Source organism: Schistocerca gregaria, chromosome 7, assembly GCF_023897955.1.
Source record: "Schistocerca gregaria isolate iqSchGreg1 chromosome 7, iqSchGreg1.2, whole genome shotgun sequence".
NCBI classification, from domain to species: domain Eukaryota; kingdom Metazoa; phylum Arthropoda; class Insecta; order Orthoptera; family Acrididae; genus Schistocerca; species Schistocerca gregaria.
In genome coordinates this window covers 378,482,202-378,504,272 of record NC_064926.1, presented here as the reverse complement: position 1 = coordinate 378,504,272, position 22,071 = coordinate 378,482,202, and the positions used below count along the sequence as shown (strand labels likewise).

The 22,071-nt window shown below is 42.6% G+C and overlaps 1 protein-coding gene across 1 annotated transcript in view; it reads right to left on the bottom strand.

Annotated features, from left to right (window-relative positions):
• Positions 1-20,877, bottom strand: part of LOC126282402 (sialin-like) — a 74,456-nt gene extending 53,579 nt beyond the window's left edge. Inside the window, exons 1-3 of the mRNA XM_049982060.1 lie at positions 20,862-20,877; positions 16,342-16,529; positions 9,393-9,626 (exon numbers count right to left, since the gene is read on the bottom strand). Coding sequence (XP_049838017.1) covers positions 9,393-9,626; positions 16,342-16,529; positions 20,862-20,877 — 438 coding nt within the window. The remainder of the gene's footprint in view (positions 1-9,392; positions 9,627-16,341; positions 16,530-20,861) is intronic.
• Between the last annotated feature and the right edge of the window lie 1,194 nt (positions 20,878-22,071).

Sequence of the window (22,071 nt, the reverse complement as noted above, 5' to 3'; positions counted from 1 at the left end):
CGCTAAGGAATGAAATAAATAGGAAGTGCAGGGAAGCTAAGACGAAATGGCTGCAGGCAAAATGTGAAGACATCGAAAAAGGTATGATTGTAGGAAGGGCAGACTCAGCATACAGGAAATTCAAAACAACCTTTGGTGACATTAAAAGCAACGGTAGTAATATTAAGAGTGCAACAGGAATTCCACTGTTAAATGCAGAGGAGGGAGCAGATAGGTGGAAAGAATACATTGAAAGCCTTTATGAGGGTGAAGATTTGTCTGATGTGATAGAAGAAGAAACAGGAGTCGATTGAGAAGATAGAGGGGATCCAGTATTAGAATCGGAATTTAAAAGAGCTTTGGAGGACTTACGGTCAAATAAGGCAGAAGGGATAGATAACATTCCATCACAATTTCTAAAATCATTAGGGGAAGTGGCAACAAAACGACTATTCACGTTGGTGTGTAGAATATGTGAGTCTGGCGACATACCATCTGACTTTCGGAAAAGCATCATCCACACAATTCCGAAGACGGTAAGAGCTGACAAGTGCGAGAATTATCGCACAATCAGCTTAACAGCCCATGCATCGAAGCTGCTCACAAGAATAATATACAGAAGAATGGAAAAGAAAATTGAGAATGCGCTAGGTGACGATCAGTTTCGCTTTAGGAAAAGTAAAGGCACGAGAGAGGCCATTCTGACGTTACGGCTAATAATGGAAGCAAGGCTAAAGAAAAATCAAGACACGTTCATAGGATTTGTCGATCTGGAAAAAGCGTTCGACAATATAAAATGGTGCAAGCTGTTCGAGAGTCTGAAAAAAGTAGGGGTAAGCTATAGGGAGAGACGGGTCATATACAATAAGTACAACAACCAAGAGGGAATAATAAGAGTGGACGATCAAGAACGAAGTGCTCGTATTAAGAAGGGTGTAAGACAAGGCTGTAGCCTTTCGCCCCTACTCTTCAATCAGTACATCGAGGAAGCAATGATGGAAATAAAAGAAAGGTTCAGGAATGGAATTAAAATACAAGGTGAAAGGATATCAATGATACGATTCGCTGATGACATTGCTATCCTGAGTGAAAGTGAAGAAGAATTAAATGATCTGCTGAACGGAATGAACAGTCTAATGAGTACACAGTACGGTTTGAGAGTAAATCGGAGAAAGACGAAGGTAATGAGAAGTAGTAGAAATGAGAACAGCGAGAAACTTAACATCAGGTTTGATGGTCAAGAAGTCAACGAAGTTAAGGAATTCCGCTACCTAGGCAGTAAAATAACCAATGACGGACGGAGCAAGGAAGACATCAAAAGCAGACTCGCTATGGCAAAAAAGGCATTTCTGGCCAAGAGAAGTCTACTAATATCAAATACCGGCTTTAATTTCTGAGGATGTACGTCTGGAGTACAGCATTGTATGGTAGTGAGACATGGACTGTGGGAAAACCGGAACAGATGAGAATCGAAGCATTTGAGATGTGGTGCTATAGACGAATGTTGAAAATCAGGTGGACTGATAAGGTAAGGAATGAGGAGGTTCTACGCAGAATCGGAGAGGAAAGGAATATGTGGAAAACACTGATAAGGAGAAGGGACAGGATGATAGGACATCTGCTAAGACATGAGGGAATGACTTCCATCGTACTAGAGGGAGCTGTAGAGGGCAAAAGCTGTAGAAGAAGACAGAGATTGGAATACGTCAAGCAAATAATTGAGGACGTTGGTTGCAAGTGCTACTCTGAGATGAAGAGGTTAGCACAGGAAAGGAATTCGTGGCGGGCCGCATCAAACCAGTCAGTAGAGTGATGACAAAAAAAAAAATATTGAGCAAGCAGTGAAGGTAACAAAACAAAAATTTGAATTAGGTATTAAAATCCCTGGAGAAGGAACAAAACTTTGAGGTTCGCCGATGACATTGTAATTCTGCTAGAGACAGCAAAGAACGTGGAAGAGCAGTTGAACGGAATGGACAATGTCTTGAAAGGAGGATACATGATGAACATCAAAAAAAGCAATACCATGATAATGGAATGTAGTCAAATTAAGTCAGGAGATGCTGTGTGAATTAGATTAGGAAATGAGACACTTAAAGTAGTAAAGGAGTGATAATGGTCGAAGTAGAGAGGATATAAAATGTACACTGGCAATGGCAAGGAAAGCGTTTCTGAAGAAGAGAAATTTGTTAACATAGAGTATAGATTTAAGTGTTAGGAAGTCGTTTCTGAGGGTATTTGTATGGAGTGTAGCCATGTATGGAAGCGAAACTTGGACGACAAATAGATTAGAAAAGAGGAGAATAGAAGCTTTTGAAATATGGTGCTACAGAAGAATGCTGAAGATTAGATGGGTAGATCACATAACTAATGAGGAGGTATTGAACAGAATTGGGGAGGAGTTTGCGGCACAACTTGACCAGAAGAAGGGATCGATTGGTAGGACACGTTCTGAGTCACCAATGGATCACCAATTTAGTACTGGAGGGCAGCGTGGAGGGTAAAAACCGTAGAGGGAGACCGAGAGATGAATACACTAAGCAGATTCAGAAGGATGTAGGCTTCAGTAGGTACTGGGAGATGGAGAAACTTGGACATGATAGAATAGCATTGAGAGCTGCATCAAACCAGTCTCGGGACTGAAGACCATAACAACAACAACAGTTTACTAGATGTTGATTTTACGATAGTTGATTACAGGAAATACAGTCTATAAAAGTTTAAAGAGGTTCGGCACCGTAGGCACAGTAAATATTGCAACGTTCGTCGAGAGTTGTTGTACATAACCTGTAGTAGGTTCGGCAAGGGTAAGGTCCAGTCCGATGTATCGAAACCACCCTGAAATTGTATTCAGGCAGAATGCAACAAAAGAAATGCAATGTTTAAATTTTAGGATCTAAGGCACACTACAAAGACTTTTTTTTGAAAAAATTGTTGAAGTTACTTGTTTTTGTCGTACGAAGAACCGCTTGTAACAGCGGTATGTAGAGCCCTTCCTGCTTATAGCGCGATTGGCCTTTTTAAGAGAACGTTGCGCCGCATCGTGCTAATTTCGGTAGAGACACAAGCGAATTTGTAGCACCTAAATTATACAAAAAAGTCATGTATCATTAATGTTTTTCGAGTAATGGCACTTCTAATTGACAAATAGATTGTTCCACATGTAATTCTTACAAACGTGACAAGCAGAGGAAAATAAATCAAGGAGGTATTTGATGTTATGTTACAGATAATTTCCATCAAACGTGACTTGTATTACTGAAACAAAATGTTTCTTACACATAAATCATTTCATAATAATTCCTGTAGCACAGTTCTAATAATAACTTCTGAATCATCTGTAGTTTAGTAACAATGAAACTAGTCCTTATTTATTTACCATAGTCGTCGCAATAGAGCAAAGTGTCATTTGAGTGAGGAAAACAAATATTTTACTTAAACCAGTCATATCTGATGAAAGAAAAATTAATGTTTTCAGATAGTCACAGTAACCAGTAACTTTATTAAGACATATCTTCGGTGGAGTAAGAAATTGTCTTGTCCTTTGTTCTGCTGACTGTGCTGTATACCGAGCATAATTAAAACGATTCCTAAAAAGTGCCAATGGAATCTGGTAACTAGCAAACGACTGAAAACTAAGAGTACTGTTCTCCTGATAATCCTCAAATGACATGGAGCTATTAGAAATAGTATTGTCCGATAGTTCCTTTAAAAATATTTTACACACTCGAAAATAATCTGTATTGAGAGCCACATTGGTTGTCCCGGATGGAATCTGAATTATGTCAAGTATTTTCGTCGTCCTCCTGAAAGACATAGGTATCGTTATGTCCAGGCCAAATGCCCAACAAAAGCAGCAAATTAATCTCTGCAACTGGTTAGAAGCCGTTTCCAATGAAACATTAAAAATTGTTCTTTCCTGTTTTTCCAGATTGCGATAGGCTGCTTATAAGATTTTTTCCTACTAAGCAGTCCATTTTTTTATTTTTGGTCCTCATATGCTTGAGGTCCCTGAAGACAGATACAAAGCTGCAGAAACAGTAACCACATTTTGACTCTACGGCACGTCGCAGATTCTGCAAAATGTCTTCACAGCGTTGCACAATGATTGCGTTTCCACGCTCGAGGACCTCGGCAGAACAGAGGGCCCCTGTAGTCGAAGAAGAATGTCATCATGATGATACTGGAATGTATGTGAACAGCTTTGAATGTTATTAGCGGGGAAGAAGTGGGACGTTCCAACTGCTGGTTTTGCCGTTTGCTCTTGGGCTGTCGGAATGGTCCTGTTGTACGATGACGCCCGCCCCCACACTGCCAACTGGACGGAGGCTACGCTTCAGCGAGTTGTTTGGGAAACAGTGCTACATACTCCGTGCAGCCCAGATCTTTCATCGTGTCATTTTCACCTCTTTGTCGACCTGAAGAGAGACATGCGTGCATGTCGGTCTCAGTCGGACGCGGAAGTGAAAGAATCGGTGGAGCTGTGTATCTGTCAGTAGCTAACCATATTCGACGAAACAGGAGTCGATCGTCTGATTTCCCCGTGGGATAAATGTCTTAATGCGAGTGATGGTTACTTTTGAATAGATGCACTCTATAGTCCCAATGTGGTGGGCGTTCGGTTTTCATTTGACTGCTATTTACATCATTGTGTAGGCATTTCTCTTACTTTTCTATGTACGCAGTTAGAACAATGTGGCTTAAAGATTTTTGCGATTATGTAGGGACTGAATATATTAATGTAATGAGCCACTCTAAAACACGATGGATAATACGGTTTCCAGCAGCAGAGCGAGTCATCAGGCTGTTTGAACCCTTAAAAGATTTTTTCCTAACTCAAGACAAAAATGGAGTCTACTTACGGTTCATTCACAGCCAGCTGAGCATATTGCAGCGTGAAGTAAAGTAAATTGAGGGGAGCACGAAAAGTGTAATAAAACTGATGTTCTGAAAAATACTTTTGAAACTGTTAGTAAGAGAAAAGAGTGCCATTTAATTTCTTCCAGTCTGTTCTTAAAAGAGCAGAAGTGACGCATTCAACAAAAAAAGACTTTCAAGAAAAAGTTGGCAATTTTGTACTGCTTGTAATGAATGTCGGAGCAAGTGGAGCACCTCTTATTCACCATTACTGTCGGTGTTTGATTGGGTGTTATTGAAGAGAGCGCCGGAACGGAAACATATTGAAGAGACATATTTGAAGGGAAAAAATTTAAATCTATGACTTCATTCTTTTTGATCAATTCAGAATATTGGCAAATTTCGTCGAACAAAATCTACACAAACTGAATGATGAAAATCAAGCACCACTGCAGTGTCGTGAGCGGTGGGTGAATTTTTAAAAAGCTATGACCAGCTTCAGCAGTACTCTGAGACGGCAATAATTGAAAGCTATTTGTCTAAAAAACAAGACCATAACGCCAATGTGGAAACAATGTTTTCGTTATGAATATCCAGTTGATTACTGAAACAGACAAAATGAAGATGGAATCTCTCGAAACACTCCTACAGATTCTGTAAAGCTACAAAATCGGCTATATAGAATTTTACCACTACATCTCGAAGAACAAAGACATGATCAAGAAGGCTGGAAACAGTGAAGAATACGATTTTCTCCAAGTCAAGTCAACTACGATATATTAATTTTATTTTATTAAAAATTCCATAGCTACAATATTTTGGAAAATAATGATAATAATTTTTTGTTATAAATATCATTAATTACACAGATACTGCAGAAATAAATCACAGTAAATTTGTTTTTATCCTGTTTAGTTACGGTACATAGGCTAGCGTCGTGTTAACAAAATGTATTAACAGAACATTAATATTAAAAAGAAAGAAATTTAAAAAAACCGAGGACAATTGGGGTGGGAGACCCAATGGAGCGCCCGGCTGGTTGTGCCCCGGAGAGGGAAGAGGCACTTTTCGAACCCAATGAAATATGTACGGTAAATATGATATGAACGATCTGGAAGATACAGACGCTTTCAATGTGGCCTGAAGTTCCTCGAAATTGATTGGAGGGTGGGTTGTTATTCTGTAAGCAACACTTGCACACACATGAGATGTATGCGGCTCATTTTTTCAGAAAGACCGTTGTGTGGCGGTTCGAATGATACATCAAGACGGACGTGAAAGACGTTTTAACGATTTTATTCTGTTACGTTTTAACACGTGGCTTCTTACGAAGTTAAAATTGTATCTGTTTCTGGCTGTACTCTCATTATCGCTTTGCACCAGATTTGGCTCCGGCTGAAGATACGAGGTGCATTCAAGTTCTAAGGCCTCCGATTTTTTTTCTAATTAACTACTCACCCGAAATCGATGAAACTGACGTTACTTTTCGACGTCATATCCCTTCAGACGTACACATTTTTCACAACACTGACGCCATGATTTCATGACAGCGGCGAAGGCTTCTTTAGGAGTCTGTTTTGACCACTAGAAAATCGCTGAGGCAATAGCAGCACGGCTGGTGAATGTGCGGCCATGGAGAGTGTCTTTCATTGTTGGAAAAAGCCAAAAGTCACTAGGAGCCAGGTCAGGTGAGTAGGGAGCATGAGGAATCACTTCAAAGTTGTTATCACGAAGAAACTGTTGCGTAACGTTAGCTCGATGTGCAGGTGCTTTGTCTTGGTGAAGCAGCACACGCGCAGCCCTTCCCGGATGTTGCAGTGCAGGAAGGAATTTGTTCTTCAAAACATTGTCGTGGGATGCACCTGTCACCGTAGTGCCCTTTGGAACGCAATGGGTAAGGATTACGCCCTCGCTGTTCTAGAACATGGACACCATCATTTTTTCAGCACTGGCGGTTACCCTAAATTTTTTTGGTGGCGGTCAATCTGTGTGCTTCCATTGAGCAGACTGGCGCTTTGTTTCTGGATTGAAAAATGGCATCCACGTCTCATCCATTGTCACAACCGATGAAAAGAAACTCCCATTCATGCTGTCATTGCGCGTCAACATTGCATGGCAACATGCCACACAGGCAGCCATGTGGTTGTCTGTCAGCATTCGTGGCACCCACCTGGATGACACTTTTCGCATTTTCAGGTCGTCATGCAGGATTGTGTGCACAGAACCCACAGAAATGCCAACTCTGCAGGCGATCTGTTCAACAGTCATTCGGCGATCCCCCAAAACAATTCTCTCCACTTTCTCGATCATGTCGTCAGACCGGCTTGTGCGAGCCCAAGGTTGTTTCGGTTTGTTGTCACACGATGTTCTGCCTTCATTAAATTGTCGCACCCATGAACGCACTTTCGACACATCCATAGCTCCATCGCCACATGTCTTCAACTGTCGATGAATTTCAATTGGTTTCACACCACGCAATTTCATAAACTGAATGATTGCACGCTGCTCAAGTAAGGAAAACGTCTACATTTTAAGTATTTAAAACAGTTCTCATTCTCGCCGCTGGCGGTAAAATTCCATCTGCCGTACAGTGCTGCCATCTCTGGGACGTATTGACAATGAACGCGGCCTCATTTTAAAATAATGCGCATGTTTCTACCTCTTTCCAGTCCGGAGAAAAAGATCGGAGGCCTTAGAACTTGAATGCACCTCGTAAAGTGATCACGAAGGCGACAGTATACAGAAAAACAAACATATTCAACGTATTACAAAACAGCAGATGATTGCAGTTATAATCTAACAGAGCATTTTTGTAAAAGCCTTGCAATCGTTACGGGATTGCTTTTTTGTGTGTGGTAAGAAGAGGAATGAACACTGAATGATGAAACATCGAAACGAGAGTATTTTGAGTCATGACATTTCTCTCCCCGACCTTTTCAACAGAGCAGCAACAAATCTTCGAGTCAATATATACACTCCTGGAAATTGAAATAAGAACACCGTGAATTCATTGTCCCAGGAAGGGGAAACTTTATTGACACATTCCTGGGGTCAGATACATCACATGATCATACCGACAGAACCACAGGCACATAGACACAGGCAACAGAGCATGCACAATGTCGGCACTAGTACAGTGTATATCCACCTTTCGCAGCAATGCAGGCGGCTATTCTCCCATGGAGACGATCGTAGAGATGCTGGATGTAGTCCTGTGGAACGGCTTGCCATGCCATTGCCACCTGGCGCCTCAGTTGGACCAGCATTCGTGCTGGACGTGCAGACCGCGTGAGACGACGCTTCATCCAGTCCCAAACATGCTCAATGGGGGACAGATCCGGAGACCTTGCTGGCCAGGGTAGTTGACTTACACCTTCTAGAGCACGTTGGGTGGCACGGGATACATGCGGACGTGCATTGTCCTGTTGGAACAGCAAGTTCCCTTGCCGGTCTAGGAATGGTAGAACGAAGGGTTCGATGATGGTTTGGATGTACCGTGCACTATTCAGTGTCCCCTCGACGATCACCAGAGGTGTACGGCCAGTGTAGGAGATCGCTCCCCACACCATGATGCCGGGTGTTGACAGTGTGCCTCGGTCGTATGCAGTCCTGATTGTGGCGCTCACCTGCAAGGCGCCAAACACGCATACGACCATCATTGGCACCAAGGCAGAAGCGACTCTCATCGCTGAAGACGACACGTCTCCATTCGTCCCTCCATTCACGCCTGTCGCGACACCACTGGAGGCGGGCTGCACGATGTTGGGGCGTGAGCGGACGACGGTCTAACGGTGTGCGGGACCGTAGCCCAGCTTCATGGAGACGGTTGCGAATGGTCCTCGCCGATACCTCAGGAGCAACAGTGTCCCTAATTTGCTGGGAAGTGGCGGTGTGGTCCCCTACGGCACTGCGTAGGATCCTAAGGTCTTAGCGTGCATCCGTGCGTCGCTGCGGTCCGGTCCCAGGTCGACGGACACGTGCACCTTCCGCCGACCACTGGCGACAACATCGATGTACTGTGGAGACCTCACGCCCCACGTGTTGAGCAATTCGGCGGTACGTCCACCCGGCCTCCCGCATGCCCACTATACGTCCTCGCTCAAAGTCCGTCAACTGCACATACGGTTCACGTCCACGCTGTCGCGGCATGCTACCAGTGTTAAAGACTGCGATGGAGCTCCGTGTGCCACGGCAAACTGGCTGACACTGACGGCGGCGGTGCACAAATGCTGCGCAGCTAGCGCCATTCGACGGCCAACACCGCGGTTCCTGGTGTGTCCGCTGTGCCGTGCGTGTGATCATTGCTTGTACAGCCCTCTCGCAGTGTCCGGAGCAAGTATGGTGGGTCTGACACACCGGTGTCAATGTGTTCTTTTTCCATTTCCAGGAGTGTAGATAGTTATCTGGAAAGTACTGAATATGGTATTTGGTAGTGTACTTGCAGTTATCAGCCAGAGAACACAGTTTAACGTCCCGTTTACATCGAAGTGTTGGTTAGGTAACATTTAAGATAACAAACGCTGCGTGTTACGTAAAAATGGTCTACGTATACTTACTGATGCTAACCCGACGATAATGCGTGAAAACATGAACAAAATGGCTCCAGCGTAGGCGCAAAGAGGTCCGAGAGCCGTAAACACCCCTGCGGTGAGGAGTCCCGTTCCGTACACCCAGCGGGCGCTGAACCGCGCCGCTGCGTACCCACCGAGTATGTTGGTCGCTGCGTAGCCGTAGTAGTACGACGACAGGATGTACCCCTGAATCTCGTCGTCCCAGTCAAATTCGCCTTCCTGGAACAGGAAAAAAAACTGAATTTTAGACTCTGTCACTGGTGCTGTGCTTTATCGCGAGTAATCAAACAACATATGCAAAACATACAACATAATTGTATCTACTTTTGCAAGAAAATAAACCGAGACTATATATTCTAGGTGACGTTTCCTTTCTCAAGTAGCTGCATTAATTTCTGTTATTTAACAAAACGCATAATGAAACCAACAAAGGCGCGCTGGATTAGCGGTCTAGGGCACTGCAGTCATGGACTGTGCGGCTGGTCCCAGTAGAAGTTCGAGTCTTCCCGCGGGCATGGATATGTGTCTTTGTCCTTAGGATAATTTAGGTTAAGTAGTGTGTAAGCTTAGGGACTGATGACCTTAGCAGTAAAGTCACATAAGATTTCACACACATCTGAACTTTTTTTCTTTTTTTTTTTTTTTTAAACCACGAAAATCTGCTGCAATGTGTACCTATTTATCTGCTAGTTCGATCGATATACCATTGTCAGTACAGGAGTACAATTAAATCAGGTTAAGGAACAGTTCCTTGACACTCAAGTACGTAATTATTATCACAAATAAGCATGATACATTTTCGTATAAATCACTAAATGAACAAATCGATGGTCCGTAGCCGGGTTCCACATACTGTCTCGCCAAAGGCGAATCAATAACTCCCTTTGGTGAAACCAAACAAACTTCCTTTAACCTAACGTAATAGTTGTGACTCTTCAAACTTTCCCGGATATGTTGTAAATAGTCTTCACGGGTTTGCAAATTACACAATATTTCCTCGGAGAAACTGTCCGAATCTTCAGGTGGTTGAACCTCGCTTGTGGGTAGGTACGACTGACGGTATCCGCATGTCGACGCCCCTGTATATAGAACACTCGCGCGAAGATTGTGTAGGCGTGGAAATCACGCATGCTCAATGCTTTGCAGATAGATGGCGCTATACTCAAAACGCCCCTTGCCGAAAATCTCAGAGCGGCCCTCCCGCGTGTGCACTGTATGCTATGTTTACTAACAGTGCGGCCAGACGTCACCTATGTTATGACGGGTATATTATTAAAAAAATCTTGATGTTCTCGTCTTGATTTAATAGCAGCCAATGCAGGGCTCCAGGCCGTCCCTCATCGGCGTTGCCGACCGCAGGGGGCGAGCGGTTCTAGGCGCTTCAGTCTGGAACCGCGCGAGCGCTACGGTCGCAGCTTCTAATCCTGCCTCGGGCATGGATGTGTGTGATGTCCTTAGCTTAGTTAGGTTTAAGTAGTTCTAAGTTCTAGGGGACTGATGACGTCAGATGTTAAGTCCCATAGTGCTCAGAGCCATTTGAACCATCATCGGCGTTGATGATTTATCAACTGTACGGGTATGAATTGCTTCCTTAATGGAAGGTTCTAAGTTAATACAATCAACAAGTGAGCCGTATTACAGGTCTTGTTTATATTATAGAAACTTCAATTACTGACCGCTTGATGTCTTTTGCATCAAGATCTTAAGATTTCGCACGAGACTAGGTATAGCAGCCAATTTACACGAGAAAACGCGAGAAGTATTAATTTGTAGTGAAAACGTAAGGAATAAAACTTCTGTCTGTTCATAAATGATATGATGTCCTGTGTTCAGACAGTGTTCTGCAATTGCAGATTTTTCCGGTTGGCGTAAGCGCGTATGACGCTGACGTTCATCGCAGCGTTCTTGTACTGTGCGACATCTCTGGGCTATATATGTCGCCCCATATTGACAAGGAATCTCGTACACACCGCGTTTCCTCAGGCAAAATCATCCTTAACAGAACCCAACAGATTCCTTGGTTTTGCAGATGATCGAAAAACACAATGTCATATCTTCCGAGGACTCTTCCGATTCTTGACGACATGGCACCAAAATACGTCAAAAAGGTCAAAGTGGTTGGTGTCTTCATACCTCCTTTCTGCTCCATAGATTGAACGCGCTTGGGCTTGAATGCATTACGTACCTATCTCTCAGAATAACCGTTTTGTCGGAACACTGCCGTCAAAAGTTGTATTTCGCTCAACAGGCTTTCAGGACAGATACCACGCGCTCTACGAACTAACATAAGTAATGCACTACCGCATTGTGCAGGATGATGGCAGCTTGCGGCTTGTAAATATAGATCTATAGCGTTGGCTTGCGATGGACGTTGTATCCCGAGGTTCCATATTGTTTCCTTCGTACCAAAACATCAAGAAAATGTAAAGTAGTATCTTTTTCCACTTCCATTGTGAAGTTTATATTCGGACGGAGCGAATTTAAATGCTGAAGAGACGTAGGTAGAGTACGAAGTCCACGGGTTCTCTCAGCACGACTGACATATATCACTGGATAATGGCTTTCAGGGCCGAAATCTGTCTTGGATGTTAAAACGAAAAGAAAAGTACAACTGGTGTTGGAATTTTGTTCAGAAACAATGCTATAATTGCAGGACGCGCATCGAAGTTCTGCATATGCTAGATAAGAAATTTGTAGTACTCTGTACTCGAGTGCATGGCTAGCTGCTTTCCTAGCGTCGGCCCCTAGTTTCCGAAAAAAAAAACTATGTTTAAGTTTCATGCGTACCCCTTAGACGTGTTTCGACCGAGCGAGCGTGAGGCAGCAGCTAAGGTTCACGGCTATCACGCTAATGGTACGGGTTTGCCAAACCTGTTACTTTTAATTTTACAATCAGTTTAAAATTTCCTAGAAAACAATTCAAAGTGCTCCTGACTTGATAAAGACTATTAGAGAAATCGTTTCGAGGGAAGAGTTCATAAAAACACATTCTTTAATTTTGCATCAAATTAGCGCCCTGTTTTCACAGGTTCGCGTCGAAGCTGATCAAGAAAAAAAAGGACAGTCTGTTTGAATTGAAGCGAACTGTGTTTTCATTAAATATGAATTGTGCTCTACGAATTGGGCTTCGGTTGCTTGTACGACAAATAGCATCCGGAATTCTGTTCTAACACAGTAAGCGATGCAAGCGATACGATTAAGGCGAGTCTGTAATCTATTCTGTTAAAAACGGAATACGCATTTGGAGATAGTTTACTGAAGGTATTGATTTATTAGTGAAATTATATCTGAAATAATACTAGTTTTGAATAATTTTGCATGACATGAACTGTTTAAGGGTATTCTGTAAGATGAAATGGGAAAGAAAGTACGTAGGCAGGATTTGAGCCCCAGCCGCCAGCGTGGTAACCATGAACCTTAATCACTGAGCTACGCTTGCTTAATCACAAAATGACTAACGTTACAGGTGGGGACGATGTGCATGAAACTTCAACATAGATTTAATCGAAAATAGGTGCCGTCGCACAAAAAGCCACTAGCTGCCTAGTCAGGACACGTCCCTCTACAATTGTTCTAGGAGCCATAAAAACATCTGGTGGTCCCATGTAAGCTTGGGAAAGTGAATGAATGTTTCTTAATTTCCATTATTTCAAGATAGTTCATCTTCCTCCCTTAGTGGGTATTATGTAAGACTCTATACTGCACGTTGTAACTTTGGCCTCCTTTTACCAGGTTGTCTAAAGAAGTAAGGTCTCCTTTTCTCCCCAACTTCTGTCGTATTCTTTCAAGCGGATGGTTCTAGCTCTGCCGGACCGGCATGACTTCAAGGCCTTAATAAATGGTGCACGGTTCCATATTTAGGAATATTCTCGATGAACTTGGCCAGAAAGCTTAAATACAGGAACATTAAAACATCGTTTTATGTGCTCATCACTATTGGAAACGCTTTGCCCAATAGTAAAGACTGCAGATTAGCTTTGAAAAAGAGTGGAATGCACTAAATCACTTTTTACTGCGGTAAATTATATATAGACCAGTCTTGCAGGGCACTACCCACACCATAGAAGTTGGGGACTTGGAAAAGGGGACTACTTTTGCACAGCTCCTGCTGAAGGGAAATAAACATTTCACTTGTTCAAGCTTAGTATTGAGACACAGTTCCTTTACTGGTCAATTCTAGCTGCAAACCACTCTTTAAATTACCCATCCTAATCATGTGCTCCATTATTCCTCTATTTCAGTTTCTGTAATTACACCTGTCCTGTTAAAATTTCACAGTTGTTTCACTTATCTGTATTTTACCGCTCCTTTATATTGGAGTTGTCGGACCTCTTCAGGACATGATTATCTTGCTCAGTCATTCCCTTAGAACATGTCAGCAAAGTTTATTTTGTAATGTTAAATTTAATTTTTAGTACAGTTCATTATTCAATGTGTCACCCATTTTATTTCTGCGTCTACATCTGCATACATATTGCGCAAGTCACCGTATGGTGCGTCGCGGAAGGTACCCTGTAGTACTACTAGACATTTCCCTTCCTGTCCCGTTTGCATATAGAGCGAGGGGAAAACCACTGTCTGTATCCTTCCGTATTAGCCCTAATCTCTCGTATCTTATTTTCGTGGTCCTTACGCCAAATGTACGTTGGCGGCAGCAGAATCGTTCTGCAGTCAGCTTCGGATTTCAGTTCTCTTAATTTTCTCAACAGTGTTCCTCAAAGAGAACGTCGTTTTCCCTCCAGGGATCTCAATTTGAGTTCCCAAAGTATCCCCGTATCACTGTCTTGTTTTTCCTACCTACCGGTAACCAATGTAGTAGCCCGCCTCTGAACAGCTTCCATCTCTTCCTTTAAGCCGAGACGGTACCGATCCCAAACACTCGAGCAATACTCAAGAACTGGTCACTCTAGCGTCCTAGATGCAGTCTCCTTTACAGATGAACAAACCTTCCAGGAATTTTCCGAATAAACCGATGTGGACCATTCGTTTTCTCTACCACAGTTTCCACATGCTCGTTCCATTTTATATCTCGTTGCAACGTTAGGCCCAGATATTTACACGACGTGACTGTGTCAAGCTCTACCCTAACATTACGATTTTGTTTATTCTACTCATCTGCATTAGATACCATTTTTCTACACTTAGAAATAGCTGCTGTTTATCACATATACCAGAAATTCTGCCTAAGTCATCTTATATCCCGCTACAATCACTCAAATTCGACACCTTCCCGCAAACCACAATATCATCGGCAGATTGCTGGCCACCCTGGCCTCAAGATATATGTAGAAAATGATAGCGGTCGTATCACAGTAGCCTGGGGCACTCCTGACAGTACCTTCGTCTCTGATGAACACGTACCATTCGCTAAATAATTTTACATCGCACTTTGATTGAAGTAATTCATCTCTGCTTAGCCCTAAATCAAACTTTAACAATTGTCATCTTTAGAAACCAACTGACGTATTCTGTAGGTGCACTAATCTGTAGTCTTTGATCTCATAAAAATTTCACAAGACATTTTTATCTTTGAACCTGACGATGACGTAACAGTAGGAAAATGGACTGTAAAATAATAAATGTTGTGGGCTATTATACCACTATCATATGTTTTTTTCATTCATAATTTAATCATTTAATACCTGTCGTGTGAGGAACGTCTACATAGATGGTTTATGCTATAACACATCCAAATTGGTTGATGCAGACCTCGGGGAGGATCAATTTGGATTCCGTCGAAATGTTGGAACACGTGAGGCAATACTGACCTTACGACTTATCTTAGAAGAAAGATTAAGAAAAGGCAAACCTACGTTTCTAGCATTTGTAGACTTAGAGAAAGCTTTTGACAATGTTGACTGGAATACTCTTTTTCAAATTCTAAAGGTGGCAGGGGTAAAATACAGGGAGCGAAAGGCTATTTATAATTTGTACAGAAACCAGATGGCAGTCATGAGTCGAGGGGCATGAAAGGGAAGCAGTGGTTGGGAAAGGAGTGAGACAGGGTTGTAGCCTCTCCCCGATGTTATTCAATCTGTATATTGAGCAAGCAGTAAAGGAAACAAAAGAAAAATTTGGAGTAGGTATTAAAATTCAGGGAGACGAAGTAAAAACTTTGAGGTTCGCCGATGACATTGTAATTCTGTCAGAGACGGCAAAGGACTTGGAAGAGCAGTTGAACGGAATGGACAGTGTCTTGAAAGGAGGATATAAGATGAACATCAACAAAAGCAAAACGAGGATAATGGAATGTAGTCAAATTAAATCGGGTGATGCTGAGGGAATTAGGTTAGGAAATGAGACACTTAAAGTAGTAAAGGAGTTTTGCTATTTAGGAAGTAAAATAACTGATGATGGTCGAAGTAGAGAGGATATAAAATGTAGACTGGCAATGGCAAGGAAAGCGTTTCTGAAGAAGAGAAATTTGTTAACATCGAATATAGATTTATGTATCAGGAAGTCGTTTCTGAAAGTATTTGTTTGGAGTGTAGCCATGTATGGAAGTGAAACATGGACGATAACTAGTTTGGACAAGAAGAGAATAGAAGCTTTCGAAATGTGGTGCTACAGAAGAATACTGAAGATAAGGTGGATAGATCACGTAACTAATGAGGAGGTATTGAATAGGATTGGGGAGAAGAGAAGTTTGTGGCACAACTTGACTAGAAGAAGGGATCGGTTGGTAGGACATGTTTTGAGGCATCAAGGGATCACAAATTTAGCATTGGAGGGCAGCGTGGAGGGTAAAAATCGTAGAGGGAGACCGAGAGATGAGTACACTAAGCAGATTCAGAAGGATGTAGGTTGCAGTAGGTACTGGGAGATGAAGCAGCTTGCACAGGATAGAGTAGCATGGAGAGCTGCATCAAACCAGTCTCAGGACTGAAGACAACAACAACAACAACAACATCCAAATTCCTTAGGTGATAAATACCTGAGCAGTACCGGAGGAGCTGGCGTTTTCGTTGTCTGGCGTAGGACACGTTTCATCTGCAACTTCCGTATTTGTAGAGTGCACGACCATACCATTAATCGCCACCGATAAAGTGACTTTGAGTATGTACTGGAGGACAATCCCCAGGAAACCGAGGAAGCCGATTACAGCGCGCAGCGGAATCAGTGCTGCAATAAAGAAGATATTCTATTATAGCCGCGTGGGTTGGGGGTTCCAACATAACTACACTAGTGTCCACAATTAAAGCAACGAACCTTAGGAACTGTCAACAGGTATCCGTACAATCGTGTTCTGCACGGAAGGTGGTGGTGTTCCAGACAACGGACAACCACGCCAGCGACGAAGTCAGGACACCTATCAAACGGATTAGTGCTTTCCGGGTAGTACGACACCCAGAATCGCTAAGTACACAGTCGCAGATGATGCAGTATGGGACAGAGAATACGCCTACAGACTCTCTGCAGTGGAGAACCATTGCAAGGGTGGAAGGAGGGAAGTCTAAAACTGATGTGGCCCTATGGCTAAATGTGAATCGTTCAGTTGTTTCTCGGATGTGCGACAGTTTATAGAGGCCGAAACTGTTTCCAAATACAATGGAAGGGCCGACCACGTCAGAAAGAGAGGACCGTCATTTAGCTGTAAGGGTACGACGGTACTGCGTTAGTGTACAGAAGTCTCCGTCAGAGTGGACTTTAATGTCGGAGATCTGCAGTATGTGTACCTCTGACGCAGCTTCACAAAATGGACCGTCTAGAATGGAATCGCCAACATGCCGGCATGGGCGGTCGAACAGCGGGCTAATGTTCTTTTCACAGATGAGTCCCGATTTGGTCTGGAGTTTGATTCGTGACATATTCGCATCTGGTGGGAATGTGGAACACGATTTTGGGACCCAAAAATTGTGGAAAGAGACCGATATCGAGGAGAATCCATAATTGTGTTGGCAAGGATTATACTGACCACTCGAACAGCTCTTCATGAAACTGCACAGGTCAATCGGCAACTTTCACTTGCTGTCGGGCAACGTGACGAGATCTAGGGACCTCATGTGCATTTATTTCAAAATGGTTCAAATGGCTCTGAGCACTATGGGACTTAACTTCTGAGGTCATCAGTCCCCCAGAACTGAGAACTATTTAAACCTAAGTAACCTAAGGACATCACACACATCCATGCCCGAGGCAGGATTCCAACCTGCGACCGTAGCGGTCGCCCAGTTCTAGACTGTAGCGCCTAGAACCGCTCGGCCACACCAACCGGCGTGCATTTATTGCGAGGTGCTGTGGGCCCAGACTTCGTATTAATGGACAAGTGGTTGATGGTTTCTTGGAAATGGAAGATATTGCAAGCATGTCGTGACCTGTTCGTTTTCACGATTTGAATCCCATGCAGTATGTCTAGGACGCGCTACGAAGATGAGTTGCATCACGTCAGCATCCACCAATCACTCTCCAAGACTTGCGAGCATCTCTGCAGTGACTATGGGCTTTGTTGCCACAACATGAGATTGATGACATCATTCGCAGCATGCCCCGTCTTTGTCAGGTCTGTATCGCTGCCAGAGGGTGGTTTTGGGGGTGAGACCAAACTGCGAGCTCATCGGTCTCATCGGATTAGGGAAGGACTTGGAAGGAAGTCGGCCGTGCCCTTTCAAAGGAACCATTCCGGGATTTGCCTAGAGCGATTTAGCGAAATCACGGAAAACCTAAATCAGGATGGCCGGACACGGGATTGAACCGTCCTCCTCCCGAATGCGAGTCCTGTGTGCTAACCATTGCGACACCTAGCTCGGTATCTGTGCCAGAGATAGCCACACCCCACACTGAGCACATTAACCAGTCGTCAGAATGCGTGTGCAGATCGGTTAGGTTGGAAAAACGAAGCACATTTTTGTCTGAATGCTGCAGTTGTTTACGTTCTGTATTCTTTACATTGTTTCTACTTTAGTGTCACCTGCTTATACTGTTTTGTGGCAAAATAAAGACAACTTTGCAAAATTTCCGTTTGTTGCTTTAATTTTGGACACCAGTGTATGTCTCTGTGTCTATACTCTTGGGAATTGCCACCAGGCTACGGTCAAAAACCAAATTATGAAACTTCCTGGAAGATTAAAACTGTGTGCCATACCGAGACTCGAACTCGGTACCTTTGCCTTTCGCGGGCAAGTGCTCTACTGAAAGAGCTACCCAAGCATGACTCACGCCCCGTCCTCACCTCTTTAATTCCGCCAGTATCTCGTCTCCTACCTTCCAAACATCACAGAAGCTCTCCTGCGAACCTTGCAGAACTAGCACGCCTGGAAGAAAGGATATTGCGGAGACATGGCTTAGCCACGGTCTGGGGCATGTTTCTAGAATGAAATTTTCACCCTACAGCGGAGTGTGCGCTGATATGAAACTTCCTGGCAGATTAAAACTGTGTGCCGGACCGAGACTCGAACTCGGAACCTTTGCCTTTCGCGGGCAAGTGCTCTACTGACTGGCGGAACTAAAGCTGTGAGGACGGGGCGTGAGTAGTGCTTGGGTAGCTCGTTCAGTAGAGCACTTGCCCGCGAAAGGCAAAGGTCCCGAGTTAGAGTCTCGGTCAGGCACACAGTTTTAATCTGCCAGGAAGTATCATATCAGCGCACACTCGGCTGTAGAGTGAAAATTTCATTCTAGAATTATACTAATTATCTTTTTCATTGATTTCCAAATTCATAGGGTACACTGTAAAACAAATTTGTTAGTATGGCTATTTTCCGCAGAAAGTTTAATTTTTTTATTTACGTGCGATATTCGTAGATTAGAAAAGCGTTCACGCCAAGATTTTTACATTACTGAATTATTACTTCATTCATTGTTTTTTTTTTCAACTGAAATCTGCCTTTCTTTTTATCTGGTCGTACGTTAGGGATAACACTGTCATATCACTTTGTGAGAATACAATGTCCTCACATTGCAAAGAATTTGCCATATCATAATGTAAATGTCCTTCAAGTTTGTCACTGCACGATTTTGAATTGTACTATGTGCATGTGATGATTACATTTATTTTTTGTTGCGGTGGGATTTGTTAATGTGAAGCGATCTTTCCACGTGTTTTTCCTGTGTTTATGAGGTGCCGTAACAAGGCGACGCTGTGTCACTGCTGCATTAGAAATTGCAAGCTGCTGGCTCTTGAAAAGTATAATCAATGTCACAACACATGACATCCGAGTGTTTACGAATTCTCTGACGAGCAGCGCACGGAGGTAACGAGCCATGCTACCTTACAACAGCCAACACATTGCTGTGAACAGAGCAGTCATCCAATAGTTTACAAGTTTTCCATCGAGTGGCGCTTGGTGATGCCCAATCATCCTACATTACCACCGTCACTGAACAGTGGCGGGCAGCGCAGCCATCGTAACTCCCCCTTCCCGCACTCCACCACAGTATCATTGTGCACAGTCGCCCTACCCAGTAGGCCACGTTCGATGGGGTGTTTATCAACAAATCCACGTGTTGCGAAGTGGCGACACCATTGTGAACGGCATGTGAAGCATTTACTATGCTCGTTAGATATTTATCAAAACAGCACAGTACCCATGAGTGCTGTGATTAAATGTAATAGAAAAGTGCAACGAAAAAATATTTTTGGATATTGTCATGATATAAGGTGTGTACATATTCATGTATTTTTCTAATGTGCTGTGTGCCACTGAAATAGCATTTGCCCCTTCTTCCTTTTCTTTTCTTTTTGAATCCATTAATTTTCAATGATACTGGCTATCACCTTAATTATTTATTTATCTGTGTGTGTGTTTTTAAAGCTTGTCATAACTTGTCTTTTTGCTGTGTCATGACAATATTTCACCTTTGCTTATGATGAAAGTAATGACATTAGATTTTATGAATCATTATTACTGTCCGTTTATCAGCGCTTTATTGATTGACCTTATGAATTGATTGCTTCATTGACTAATTAAGAACCTTGATACTTTATTAGCTACTTTAATGATGAACTAATGAATTAAAAGATAGAATATTATTAAAATTTTGTATTTTGGGGGATCCACAGCCTCCAGACGCTTAATGAACGTAAACATAGTCCGTAGTAGGCCTTTACGTGATTGTTATTTAACCGTGCGATTTCGACTACTTGTGGTCGAACAGCCTACTACGGACCATGTTTACGTTTATTCAGAAGAAATTTAATTTGTGAAATTTAAATGAATTATATTGTGCGTTATAGAAACTGAACAGTTTATGAACTAATGTTTTTATCTTTCTTTATCGATCGTTCATGGTCACAAAGTGGATTGATTTGATGGTGTTAAAATTTTTTTTTTTTTTTTTTGTAAAGTGGTAGTGCAGTAGCTAGGTGCGAACGGTCGTTGCTTCAGTATCAGTGTAGAAGTGATCTTCAGTAAATTGTGGCATGTAGACTGAAATGCGGAATGTTATCAAAAGTGTTAATGTTTACTGAGTGTTTGAATGAATTATAATTCGTGATACCTTAACAAGCGGTGTTCTCACCTGGAGCATCCATCATGGTATCCCTGGAGGAATTATTTAATGAAATTCGCTATACGGAAAGTTTGCTCGAAAAGTAAGGACGGATTGCGACCTAATATAGAGGGGCTGGAGGAATACCGACGGGGCCGTTATAACATCGACACATTTTCGCGTCACTACCTTTGTTTTGTAGTTATCTTTTATCGTAAATTAATTGCTGTGGAACATCACTATTTGTCAGACACGAACAGATTCTTTTGTGAGAACTGTCGCCGATTTCTGTCGTAACAGTACGTTTACTTAGCGTCCCTTTTTCTGTTTGTTTACGTAAGTGTTGCCAGCCTATGGAGTATATCTTTTTGTTATGTCTCATCTGTGTGTGTGTGTGTGTGTGTGTGTGTGTGTGTGTGTGTGTGCGCGCGCGCGCATAGTTGTGTATACCTGTGTAACTGTTTTTTGTTCTTTTTTTTGGAAATACAGAGATTTTAACAACATGTTGGTAAATTTGTGGCTAATCGAGTAGGGCATTGCGGAGAGCTGAATATGGATCTAATAGCTCTCAGGGAGTGGGTTAAGAGCTCTAGGTGACCAGACTACTGGATTTTTGGTTTCAACACTATGTTGAGGAGATCACCGAAAAGTAAGGGGAAAGTGGTTGTTTAGCAATGTTCTGATGATCATCTGCTGGGAATCTTTTCTATTATTTTATCTATTAACGTCAACAATGAGTTGTTTGTATGTACACTTGGTCACTCAAAGGGTTTTCTTTGGAGCTGTGGTGGTCGTGTATTTGATAATTTGCTTGCAAGGTTGGAAGTTGTCTTTTATTGTTTATTCTGATTGTTTTCATATTTTTTATTATAGAGGTTGGATTGGGATTATGTTCTCTGAGATGCTCTGCAAATGTGGAAGGATTTATCTCCTGCTTTCAGACTCCCGTGTGTTCTTTGTGTCGGATATCGAATGCTCTACCTACTTGCCCCGTGTAATTAATACATATCTGTTTTTTGGTACAACCCTACAGTATGTTTTTCATTAGTTTTGGAATGTATTTTTTGACCGAACTATCTGCTTTGTATCGTATGTTAATGCCTTGTTTTTTGTAAATGCTAGCAGTGTGTGAGTTTGTGTACCATCTTGTGTCTTCTCTTATATTTTCCTGATTTTTATTCTGTGTTATTGTTATAGTATTGAATGTGTGTTTGTGTGCGTTTTTGTTTTGGTTTACGTA